The following is a 12,714-nucleotide window of genomic DNA, read 5'->3' as shown; positions in this document are numbered from 1 at the left end:
CCACCTCTCACCCAAAATTGCTACCACGACTCAGAGCTGCAGGTGGGGTGATCCTGAACACTCACTGTCACATACTTTTATACAAATTGACTGTATTAAAGTGATGCTTTTACTCTTTCACAGCCCTTTGGACCAAATGCTATGGTAGAGCATATACTTACAGAAGCGATTTTTTTTAATGCGTGTATCACTGAAATGGCACCCAGGAGGAATAAAGCAGAGGGCAAGGCTCTCCAGATCATGTTTCCTGGCAACATTTAAACAGTTTTAGCATTGTGGGCAAGCAAACCACGCAACAGTGCTGCAGGTGAGGCTGCATTTTCTAAGACTAAGAGAGAAGATTGCCCAAGTTTGAGCTACACAGCTCTTGTCTGCCCAAGGCAGGAAAAACATCTCATAGTACTGAAAGGTGGACTGATGAATGCTCCCCACTGCCCTTGTGCAGCAGATGTGCTAAAACAAGTGAAAAATCACAGCAGCAGCAGCAGACTGGGTTGGTATCAGTGCTTCTCCTAATTTCACCTGTTTCACAAAATTGTTACTTTTTTCCCCTTCTCCCATTTCAGATAATAACTTTAATAGGAATTGTCTCCGAGAGGGCTGTTAGACCCCATTGGTAACAGTCACATCAATGGCCTCTTCAGTGTGCTGGGCTACAGGCACAGAGATGGTTTATAGGCCCCCGATGTTTCCAGGGTTAATGATCTGTATCTGTGGAGGGTCCAGAGTGGTCCAAAAGGAACCTCCTCTTCCAGGTCATGACCAGACATGGCCTCAGCCCCTTTGACATCTCCCTTCTTACTGACACAACATGGTGCCATTGCTTTCTGCGTTAATAAGAAAACCCAAGGACTCTACAGAGGCTTGCGGGAGCCCTGGTGATATTCACAGTGCATAAAAAGACTATTCTTACACCATGGAGACAGGAGTGACTTAGTGTGACCCCTGCGTCCCCCCATATAAATGTCTCCTATAGTGGTCCTGGATACCGCCATAGCCATGGCCCCACATGCCTCCCACACTCAGCCACTGGCCACCACATGGTCCATTGCACTGCAGTGACTCTTGGTGTGTTTGCTCCTGTCACAACACCCTGGCAACAATCCGGGTTCAATATTAACTCACATGATATCGACCAGTCCTTATCGCAGCGGTGGCAGGGAGCTTGGCTTTCATGTGTTGGACACTTGCCCTGAGTTTGTGTTACTGTCATCAGCGCCCTTCTGCTGTGGCCAGCACCCTGCACTCCTCTGCACCAAGAGGGGACGGGTGGCCAAGCAAGGGAGATGTGTGGGGATTCAAAAGCTGATGGTCACCATGATTAACACAAACAGAAGGGGAGTTGAGCTGTGGTATCTGGCCATAGTCACTGGTAGGGTCGTAACTGTGAAAATGAGACAATACATCTTAGAGCAACTGGGGAAACAACCTCTGAATTGATGGGGAATAGAAGATGATGTTAAACCTCTTGCAGAACTTCAAAGGAAACCCCTTTCTGTTTGTAAAAACTCCCAGAGAGACAGAGGTACAAAAACTTAAACTACAGAGTTCTCCACAAAGGAGAGGTGATTTTACCACTGCCTGGTAGGAGGGAGTCAATGAGGCCAAGGGGAGAGGAGTCTTGCATGGACCACTGAGTAGAAGACCACCACTCTCAGGAGACACATGCTCTGCTGCATCTCAGGCTTCTTTAGCTGCTGTATTGCAGACCCAAAGATATTCCTTCCCTCCACACAGTGTGGAAAAACTCACGTTGTAACATACGACAGCCTTCTAATAGACATAGCAAAATGTCAGCCTTGTTAAAAACCGGGCTTTTATTCCCCGATTGTCCCATCTTTAACAATTCTCTTCTCATATTCCTCTTGTCCCACAAATGGGATAATGAGCTGTTTATTTCTGGCTCTTCCTTACAAACCTTGCTCTCAATGAGCCTCTTGAAAGGACTAAATGGGAAAGCACCAGATGTACGACTTCCTTGAAGAGCTCCAGCAGCCGGGGATGACGGGGTCTGGCACTGGTTTCTGCCTGCCCTCTCACCGAGCCCGAAACCACACAGTGCTTCATGGCTGGCTATTTCTGAGACCTCTGCAGAGCAAAAACACCACGTTGCTCCTTTCATCCAGCAAAGCTGCTGAATGCTCCTGAAGCGTCAACAGCTGAAACCCATCTCCCTTTCACTCCTCTATAATTTCCAAGCAAGGATGGAAAATGATAACCTCAGTCAGTGTTACAGCTTAAAACCAATCACATAAATACGGAGGGGGCAGTGCTGTGTGTGCTCTCCAGCTTCTCCAAGGACAGAGGCTCCTTTGCCTGCCTCACATCGTACCAGAGAAGAACTTCTCTGTCTTTTCAGGCCTCTCAGCTGGTAGCTCGGGCTCACTTGTAAAGCAGCCAGTGCATTACAGAAAGTGAAGTGGCACTGACACATTTGCAATGACCTCAATTTCTGCCGAGCCACTTCCAAATCAGAAGTCAAGCCAGAGTAAAACAAAAGTCATGATGCAGCCCTGAAGACATCAGCTTTAAACACATGACATACAGCCCTTTCCACCATATCCACTTACCTCCAAGCCCACCCTATCTCACAGGGACACATGTTAAAGCCAGCCCAGTGGGTATAACCCATCTTAGAGCCAGGATCTCTGCTCAGCCAGACCCAGCACTCAGAGCAGCACCACTGCTCAGAGGCAGAGTTTGGTCCATGGCCTCTGTCTCCAGTGCCTGGGCTCTGGTTGATTTTTCTGTGCATGGACTAAGGGCAGGGATTCATTCAGCTTTGTGGATACCCCATCAGAAGGTGCTGGATGAAAACTATCCCAAGTATGTTCAGGCACAGGCCATCCCAAGAATCCAAGCAGGTATGGCTGGAAGCTTCTCACTTAACCTCACCAGGAGGATTTTTCAATCCACTTCCTGGTGATTTTTTTTCACTCCAGCCACCAGGAGGATTTTTCTATAGGAACTAAAGCCAGGCATGGGGCTGGTGGGATTAAGCCTTACTTGCTTCATGAAACGGGCTTCATTGAAAATGAGCATCTTTTTCTTGCCCTTTAATTTCTTCTGTGGTCTAGAGGCAGGTATGGATCAATAAAAGTGTTTTCATCAATCACCCTGGATGGTTTTTGCTGGATGGAAGATTGAAATGCTGAATCCTACTTCTGCCAGTCCTTTCTATAGCAGGGAGTAAAACACTTCCTAATTTCCATCAGGTTACATGAGGTTTAATCCCAGAGGATACAGTCTGCCAGCAGATTAAGTCACGATCTTATAAATCAATCCAGAAATTTGCCCTGCTTCATCCCAAATTCTCCACAGTTTAGCTTCTCCAATGACTCCAACTGCCCTGCTCCTCCCCTGCCTCTCACCTCTGGGGTGTTTATAACCATCAGATATACTTGTACCTGTATAAAAAATAACAAAATTATATATAAAAAAGTTTGTGTTTACAAGTTGGGTCTTGTACTGTTGGAATTCAGATTCTAATTAGGTCAGTCATGTTCCCTTGGTAGGGTAAGAATGATAGTGCTGGAAAACAGACAATTTAGAGAGACCCAAAAATAATTCATCCCTCTGTTGTGTAAGAAAGATGTGTTTCTTTTGCCCTGCACTGAGGACATTTGCAATTGAGGCCACTTGGGCACAACCAGTCACACAAACTGTGACTTGGTCCCACAGGCAAAGCTGGCCTGTGCCTCGATTTCCTTCTACCAAAGGAGGGATATTAATCCTTCACAATTCAACAGGCCTGCGGTGAGGTTACCTCAGTTTGTAAGGCATTTTATCACTCTTGGCATGAGGCCCCAGACTGTATTACACGTGTTGTTTTCCAGACTTGCCTTTTAGCCTTATCTGCACCATCTGTTCAGCGCATATAGTGCAAGCGTTCGCATGAGCCCAGATTATCAAGGGTCAGGGTGCAGAACAAGCCCATGGCTTCACCCCTGTGTGCGCTGTTGCTTTTCTAGGGTGCATGTCCCAACGAGATCAGCACACGTGGTGCACTGAATGCCCTGGAAATTGCACAATGCAGGAAAGTACCTTTGAATGACATCGTGGGTGTTGGTTGCTTCTTCCTCTGAGGTGTTACTGTCACTGTAATGCATCAGTAGTTTTTGGTTTGCTCATTCCTCCATAGGTAGGTGCAGATTCTTGGATTGTGCAAATGACTTCACCGGTTTCAGCGCTGCTGAGAAATTTGCCTTGTGAAACCTCACCGAATGACTTCACACATCAGGCTCTTCTGATTTAGGATTATCCTAACTCATTTACAACCAGTAACGAACATGCCATTTGCCTACTTAATGAAGGTGTCTACCAGTGGCCACATCGCCTTGGCTTAGAGGGACATGCCCTGCATTTCCAAGGAAACAAGACAGCAAAAGGACTCCTGTTGTTGGGGCACAGTGGAAGTGAACAAAACCCCAACAGAAACACGTGTTCAGCTAAAGTTCTTTTTGATTTTGTGGGAAATGCAGGTTTCAAATGAAAGTAATTGGTGAGGCAAGAGTAGGAGAGAGAAAAACCAACAAGAGGCAGGCTTAAAAAGAAAGGAGCAAAAAGAAAAATAACTAACCCTGGAGCAAAAATGCAGAGGGAAGAAGAAATAAATGAGACAAATAGGAGGAAAAGGATCAGTAATGAAAGCCCAGATTACTTGGTTCAGTCAAGCCATTGCTTGTGCTGTTCAGGGCAGGGCGGGAAGCCAATCTCTGTGTTTTTTCTGGTATTGTTTAGACTACAAATGCCATGGCAGATTTCCCATCCACTCCCGCGTTTTATGTCGATGCTCCAATCCTAACCACAATAACATGTGTGGAGGAAACACGTCCTGAGAAGAGTAAGTGCTGGAAGTGGAAGGATGATGAACTTTGGAACAGGATGACTTCAAAAAAGCACTTCTGCATCTTCTGGCAGTGTTGCAGGATAATGTCTCATTCACAAAATGCTGTGGTGTGAGGATTTTCATCTTCAAAATGGGTATGTTGATACCTCTGGCTTATTACAAGCTACCAGCCGCAGAGGACTGCCTGTATTTATTCAACACTGCATTATTTATAATATCCCTTTCAGGAGCAGAATATGAGTTCTTTCCTTAACAGTTTGACTTTTTCCTCCCTCCCCCCCGCAACTCTCCCATTTGGAAAACATTGATTTCTCCCCCTCATTTCTCCCACCAGAGCTGCAGCCAACCTGACTGGGTTTAGTTTACTTCCCTAGGTCAGATGCTCAGCTGGTGAAAAGCCCCATTAACCAACCCGGAATAACAGAGCTGCCCTGATTTCTACCAGTTGGGATCTGGTCCTGTCTCCCCAACATCAGCACCTTTACGGGAATTGATCAATGGCTGCTACAACTCTGCAGGGGAGGACAAATATTATTTGTGAGGGGATGAAGGTGTACAGAATGGTGGTCCCATGGGTTTGCACTTCTGAATGGGTTTTGACTCTCCTGTATTCAGGATCTAGAGCAGCTTCTCACTGCAAAATAACAAAATATTTAAGGCTGATCAAATTTAGGGTGGAAACTATTAGAGTCGGTTTAGCTGCAAAGCAGCAGGGGTTGTAAGATTTTACAGTCCAGAACTAACAGTGAGGAATTTCAGTGCATGTTACGTTTTCACTGTCCTGAGCTGTTAACTCATCAGCATGCTGGCAAGGCACCCAGAAGCTTCTTCAAGACAAAAATACCAGAAGAGGCTGGGAAATATTTTCCCCCAAAATAAATGTACCAAGGACACACATGTTTCCAAAAGGGTTCTTTTAATTAGAAGCAAGTTTGCAAAAGAAGAAGTAACTTTCTCATATAAAATTGTGGAGTGGTGAAGGTGAGGCTAACAAGAGGTGTGGAACAAAAATCCAGGGCAAATCCCCAAGGAGACACTGAATTAAAAGCAACGATCCGATAACTGTAGTACACTGAAGGGTAACTCAAACACAGCTGTGTAAGGTGGTCCTACCCCTAAACTGACAGCAGATACCAAATCAGAGGACGGACTCCATCCCAAGAGTGGCAAAGTGACCAGCTACAAACTCACCACAACACGGTGTCCTTGCCCCTTTCTGCTACCCAAGAGCTCCCACCACACTGTGACAGGTCCCAGCACTTCCCAGGAGCACAACGACATCAAAGGGGAAGCACTGGTGGCACTTCCTGGCTGCCCCTCCTGCAGAATGCCACCACATGGTAGCAGAAAGGTGTCATTCCCAGATCTACAGAATAGGACGTAAATGGGAAAACACTCCGATATAAAGCTCTGTAACCCCATTCCAGTCTCTATGTCCAGCGATTCAAGCCCCAAGAAAGTGCACAGTGATCAAACAGCATCAAAACAATGAATTTTCTGCCAAGTCATGAGACTCCAAGGCCATTTAAAATGGGGAAGTGGCAGCTTTGAGAAGATAGAATTCTGAGTCAGAGCCTAAATCTCAAGTCCCAGTGGTATCTCACTCCTTGTTCAAACAGATCTCACCTGTCCAATGCGTTATGTGTGTGCTTATCAGTTGTGGCTCTCTTCTACCAGGAGCAGCAAACTTTACACCTTCACAAAGTACAAAGCCAACTTTATCTGAGAGGGCTAGGGGTGGAGATATCAGGGAGAAGAAAAGGGATACAGAAGTACAAAGAACTGAAAGGATTGTCAGGTGGAGCCATTTAATGCCAATGCCCAGCCCAACATGTTCAGTCTTGGGGTGAACGTGCTCCTAATTCGAGGGTGGTTTTCCATAAGGAGGTTTTAATGGTTACTGTACAACCACATGGTCATGCATGTGGCTTTGTGTAAACACCGCAGCAACATACCTCTCCCCATGTGACCTGTAGTATTGTCATGATGACGTATGGACTCCAAACGTGCCAGCAAAACCCTATAAAAACAACCTAAGAAATGCAGTTGAACTAACAGGAACTCTAGGTTGAATGAAGCTGTTTGCAGTACAACCTGCTGATCCAGCAACTGCTCTGTGTTGGCTTTTCCGCTCCAAATAAAACCCCACATTGCACGTGCCCTTCCGGCTGCTATTGACAAAGGAGATCACTAAACATAGGAGGTCTAGGGATCATATTCAGTCTTAAATGTCACAGGTTTCTAGGACTTCAAGATTTCCAGTGGCCCTGCTAAGGGTTATCTTTCTTGTGGGATGTTTTGGGGTTTTAGTTTTTGACATATCCCATTAAATTCCTTTTCTAAAAGGATTTTTCAGAAACAAGTTGCCCTGCTTGATCTGAAAACAGCAAGTGGGAGAAGACACCAGTGCTCTGTAAACAGCCATCTCTCCTCCTTTTTTGGAGAGCAGACTGGACAATCTTTGGATGACCCAATGGATTTCTTGAGGGAAGAAATGACAAGGATAATAAATGTATCCCTGGGTCAAGACAGACTTGGACATTTATTCTAAACAATTGCTGCAGCAGCTTCTGGCAGAGACCTGGGTATAAACACGAAAAATGAGATCTTGGCCCATCTGAAAGCATCACTGGCTTTAATGCTCAAAATGAAGAGGGGAAAAAAAATCCTTCTGGGTAATGGATTAGTTTCTTTTTCTGTATGGTTTTTTCCCTTCTCTTCAGTAATGCCAACTGCTTCCAAAAGTGGGATCACTGGTAGTGATATGATTCCTTTAGCAAACACTGATGAAACCCTTTGCTCTGGGCTCTCCCTTCTCCATGCCTTCCCCACGAAGGGGTTTCACAGAGGTGATTCCCGGGGTGGGGAAAAAGAGACTTTCAATGATGAAAGTAAAACAGTGCCCTCTCCTGTCCCTGCTCACCGCTGCCACTTGCACCCGAGCAGCACCGGTTGTGAACCAAAATTGGAGGATTACAGATGGGAATGGAAAATATTCCACCCAAAGGTGTGGGCTATAGCGAGGAGTATGTGTCATACTGACTTTTGAGGGATAAAAATGCTCCACTTAGAGTGGGTTGGAACAGTACAGCTCCTTCACTTACATGCTCTTTTGCACGAGTTATGATAGGTACAACCTGAGGTTTGGTGCTGTTGGGAGTGATGGGACCATCACTGATGGTGGTGGCTGGTGCCATCTCAGCCCTGGGAAGGGGGTGGACACTTGGGCACATTTTTCCTGCAGGAAATTGGATATTTCCATGGCTGTTGCATGAAAAATGAGCTCCTATTAAACCCACCGCCAAGAGACACCAAGAATCATGGCAAAGTAAATAAGCAAATGAATACCAACAAAATAACCTAAGAAGGTGTTTTAAATATAAGCCTTCATTTTTCAAGACTGTTCTAAACAAGAAGACAGGAACAGAAGTGGATCTGATGGGTGAAGTTATTGTAACACGACAACTAATATTTAAAAGGCATATTTCAAGGCTGTGACTCCCAAAGATTACAGCTATGAAATAGAGCTTTCTTGCTAACTGATGGAGTGCTTCCTTCCAGATAGAACAATTTACCTGATATCTGAGGTAAATAAAATCTACCCATTAATCATAATTCCTAAGTACAGCACATTAACAAGAAGGTACAGGCATCATGCATGTAGCTATACAGGATCCTGGGCAGCAGAACACACATCCTATGCTCATCTTAGGGATGAGCAGGGCAATGCACTTCCATGCTCTGCAATTGCTTAAGTAACATAAACCCACTGTGGACTGCATTGGAACAGAAATACTTTTGTTAGGATCAACAGGTCCTAAAGGAATCACACCTAACCTATTATTTTGGCAGCAGCCAGAAGAAAAGGACCATACAGCCAACTCAGCAAGCTCAGGCTTTTGAGCGGCAGATGGTTCTAAGAAAAAAAGGAATAGTATTCTTCTCCTTGCTTTGTATAAATCGTGCTGCTCCCCACGCTATCATTCAGTAGAGCAGTGGCCACAAAGTCCATTTCCTTTATTCCCCATTGCTTCCTTGCTTTTTTGCTCAATGAGGTATCAGATCAGCCCCAGGGAGTAACTGCACCTTACACTGATACAGGTCTGGCAATATTCAGGAGATACAGAGCTACTCACACAATGCTTTTCTTTGGAACAAACTTTTCAGTGTTCCATCTACTTCCTACTAATCTATATGCCTAAGCCCTTAGTGGCCCTTGAAGAGCTCCAGCTGTAGCACTACCTCTCATACCCGTTGGATAAGCACCACTTAAATTCCAACAGCAATTACATTGCTATGTCACATGTATATAAAACAAGGTGTTTGAAATACATAATCTGATGCAGAAAATAACAAAAGAGAAAGAAAACAAATCAGTCGTGTAGATGATTTTCTCTAAGAAACAAAAAACTCAGACTGCAAACAAATTTCGGCAGCTCAATAATTAAAGCAAAGTCCATATGGCTTAAGAGAACAGTCAAAGTGCACAGAAGGCAGTGGGGGGTTTGTTTGCTTTGCATTCCTCTTCACAGTAAGCTCAAAGTCATCCTCTTTAGAGCCCCTTCTCCATCCCACACACATCCTACCCAGGTGCAGAGAGGGGGATGGCTCACAGGGTTTTGGCTCAAGCCCATGTCTTTGTATATCCCTTGCCATCTAAGAAGCTGCGTGGGGATCATTATCCCAAACTCAAAAGCCCTTAAACACACCCACTGGAGTTTTTGGTTTTGAACTTTTTCTTTCTGGAGCCTTTGGAGAGGAACAGCAATCCAGTGCCAAAGCTATACAGAATCTGTATGCACCAAGAGCAGCAGTGCTCAGAGGCAGCGCCAAAGAGGAAAAGCAGTTCTGAGATTGTCTGCCCTGTCCAAGAGGCACTGAAAGGTGACAGCAAGGCTGAGCTTGCCCTTGGACCTCAAGTGTTCAGGTGAGATGCCACCAGGCTACTTCTAACCAGTCCCTGAGGGCAGGAACAGGCAGCACTGTAATAATCAACACCAGGTTGGTTTCAACAACCTGCCTTGAAGACACCAGCACCCAGTGCCACAGCTGTCCCACATTCCTCCAGAGAGGCCAGGGACAATTTGCAATAGCAGCAGTGCCCACACGTGCCCTGATGGGATGTCAGGAAGCAGCAGGATACCAATTGTCCTGGCTGACCCACATCTATCTGGGAGGAAATGCCAGATGCTGGAGTAGTAAGGACTTGCCTACTTCCAAATTCACCTTTCAAACTCTTGTGGTTAAAAGGCTGGTGATCTAGGGCTCTCGCTAGGTCCAAGGGCTGGACTTGGATTCTTTGAACTCCTGACAACTTGCTTGCAAGTAAACAACTTGCTGAAAACCTGACAGACTCAGGAAAAGGATAGAAAAGAAGAAAACAAAAAGTGACTTACACAAAAGGATGGAAAACAAACTAAAAATCCTCTCTTCTTTCCAAAGGCTATAGCTTCAAGGGCACAAAGCAGACTGTAGACGTGTACAAGGTAATTCATGACCCTAACGCTTGCAGAACCTGGGTAGCTGTATTTGGAGACACTTCTCCCAGATACAAAGCTGAAGAATCAATAAAAGGCACCTGTGGACACCAAAACTCACCCAGTCTGTGTGATGTATCTTTGCACACTAAAATAAATCAAACAAACCCAGCTACTGTGTACTGGTTTACACACCAGTAAGCAGCATTGCAGAGTCTGGGCAAGAAAGGATGTTCAACTTCTATTGATAGGGCAGGATAACTTTGATGATCAGAAACCTCATCAGTGAGTAGACTCTCTAGCTTGTCAGTGCAATCTTAATTGAGAGATTCCTCTGGCTTCCTGGGTTGTGTCCACTGACTTCTTAAAAGTGACCAATTCCAATGGCACATGCAGTCCAGGAGGGAGGATCAGAGCCACACCAAAAATAAAGTGACCTTGCATCTGAATTCTTCCCACTTCCTTCACCTGCCACTGCCTACAGTGCTCTTTTGAGCCATCTCCTCTTCCAAAGGCCCCGGAGGTGGATATTTAAAGAATGCAGCAGGTCCCATTTGAACAAGAAAGAAAAGCAGGTCAGTAATTCAGTATAAATACACTGGCAGTGAGCCTAGAGCACACAGTGACGCATCTGAGCCTAAGTTGATCAGCCAGTGCTCCTAATGCGGGGAGCAGCGATGAGGAGAGAGGAGGTGTCTGCTTTTCATGTAAGAATTTGTCCCTTATCTATGGTTTTCTACTTGGCTTTGATGACAAAGAAAAATTAAAAAGAAATTTAAAAAGTAGAGAAAAAGAAAAGGAAAAGGAGCCTGGGAGGTTTTATGTTTTCTTTTCAAATCACATCACAAAGTCACTCATTGCATCTAGGGAATTCACCTCCTTGTCTGGGAATGGCAGGACAGAAGGAAGGGAGAGAAAGAAAGAGGGAAGAGAAGGGTGTGGGAGCTGCTTCCTGAAGCAGTGTTACAAAAAGCAGTTAAAAAACCCCTACTATTCACAAGTGGTTAAAATCATCACTTTTCAGAATTCCTTTTTTTTCCTCTTTTAAACAAAGGTTCAGCTCGTTCAGCTCCATGTTTTTAGAGTTGATTGTCTTCAGGAAAAATACCCAAACCCCAGCCTCATCCATGTTCCCATCCATTTCTACCCTGATAGAGAAGTTACCCACAGTTCACCGCACACACAGTTACTGGGCTGGGTCCCCCCGAGTGCCGCCGGCGGTTCGGCTCCATCCTCCATTCCCGTCTCAAACAAAGGAGGAGAACCCTGTCACTGGAGTCCGGGAGCCGGGCGCGGGCTGTCCCGTTGGGGTGTACACCCCTCCTGAGCTCTGTGTTGTGATGACAGTCTGGAAATAGGGTTCTGTCTCGCTGGCGGCGCACTCCTCGTATCTGTAGGATGCTGGGTGCTTCACACCTTTCTGCTGCCGCTTCCATGAGTTGTAGTACGTGGGGTCACTCATATAATGGTTCACAAAGGAGTGCTTTGGCAACTCATCTTCATAATCTGAGTCAGTGGCCTGGAGCATCAGGGAAAAAAACCCATAAATCAGCCATTAGCATCTAGGATTTAGCCTGTTCCACTTTAGAAGAAATTAGAGACAAGTTTAATATCACTAGCTGACAAAAGCTGTGATTTTAGGGTAGGAGGGTTTATAGTCCAAGTATAATACATGCTGGCCTGTAGAAAAGCACTGTGCTCTGGTTTAGCCAGGCTTTGCTGCTAGAGGGAGAGTCCCCTGACAAACACTGGTGATAAGAGATGCAGAGAAATCCCTCCTAATTCACTGCAGAAGGCTGCAGCATGAGCTATTTTGACAGAAGATGCAGGGAAGTGTAGAGACGCCATAGAGAAACCAACAGCTTTCAATCACATAATCAACAAGACTGCAATTACAATTGAGAGTATCTCTCCTGATGCAAGGACATCCCTACAAACACGCTGAAGTTAGCCAGACGTGCTGCTGTCTGTGGTGGTCAAACCAGCCTACCTGCATAGTGCTCTGGATTGGGCTTGCAAGCCCCGTTAAGTATTGAAAATAACTTCTATCACTGAAAGGGAATTAGGCAAAATCACAGGGTTTTATTCAGGCAAACATCTATCTGTATGTTTAGACTGGTTATTGGTGGTACAAGATGCACAACCAGCAGCAACAGAAGAAAGAGAATGCAAAATCTGGAAGACAACAGCCAGACAAGGAGGGGTGGCTTTCCTGGGAAGGCTCGGGAACAGCCCTGCGTTCAGAGTGGATCTACCCCTGAAACACTGATGCATAAAGTTGCATAGCTTTAAAGCTTATATCAATATTGAGTGAGAGCTCTAGTGAAATGTAACCAGCTAAGCTTTATGCGTCTGTCCCTCCTCTGAAGTACTGCTGCTGTGATACAG

At 45.4% G+C, this 12,714-nt stretch overlaps 1 protein-coding gene across 3 annotated transcripts in view; it reads right to left on the bottom strand.

Moving 5' to 3' along the window:
* Positions 1–5,748: 5,748 nt before the first annotated feature.
* SDK1 (sidekick cell adhesion molecule 1) overlaps positions 5,749–12,714 on the bottom strand; it is a 411,662-nt gene continuing 404,696 nt past the window's right edge. For all 3 annotated transcript variants that reach the window (XM_030484559.1, XM_030484561.1, XM_030484560.1), the window contains one exon: positions 5,749–11,845. In XM_030484559.1, the coding sequence (XP_030340419.1) occupies positions 11,573–11,845 (273 nt within the window). In that variant the 3' untranslated portion in view covers positions 5,749–11,572. The remainder of the gene's footprint in view (positions 11,846–12,714) is intronic.

This window comes from Strigops habroptila, chromosome 4, assembly GCF_004027225.2.
Source record: "Strigops habroptila isolate Jane chromosome 4, bStrHab1.2.pri, whole genome shotgun sequence".
NCBI classification, from domain to species: Eukaryota; Metazoa; Chordata; class Aves; order Psittaciformes; family Psittacidae; genus Strigops; species Strigops habroptila.
The sequence above is the reverse complement of the archived record's forward strand: the minus strand, read 5'-3'. Positions and strand labels throughout refer to the sequence as shown.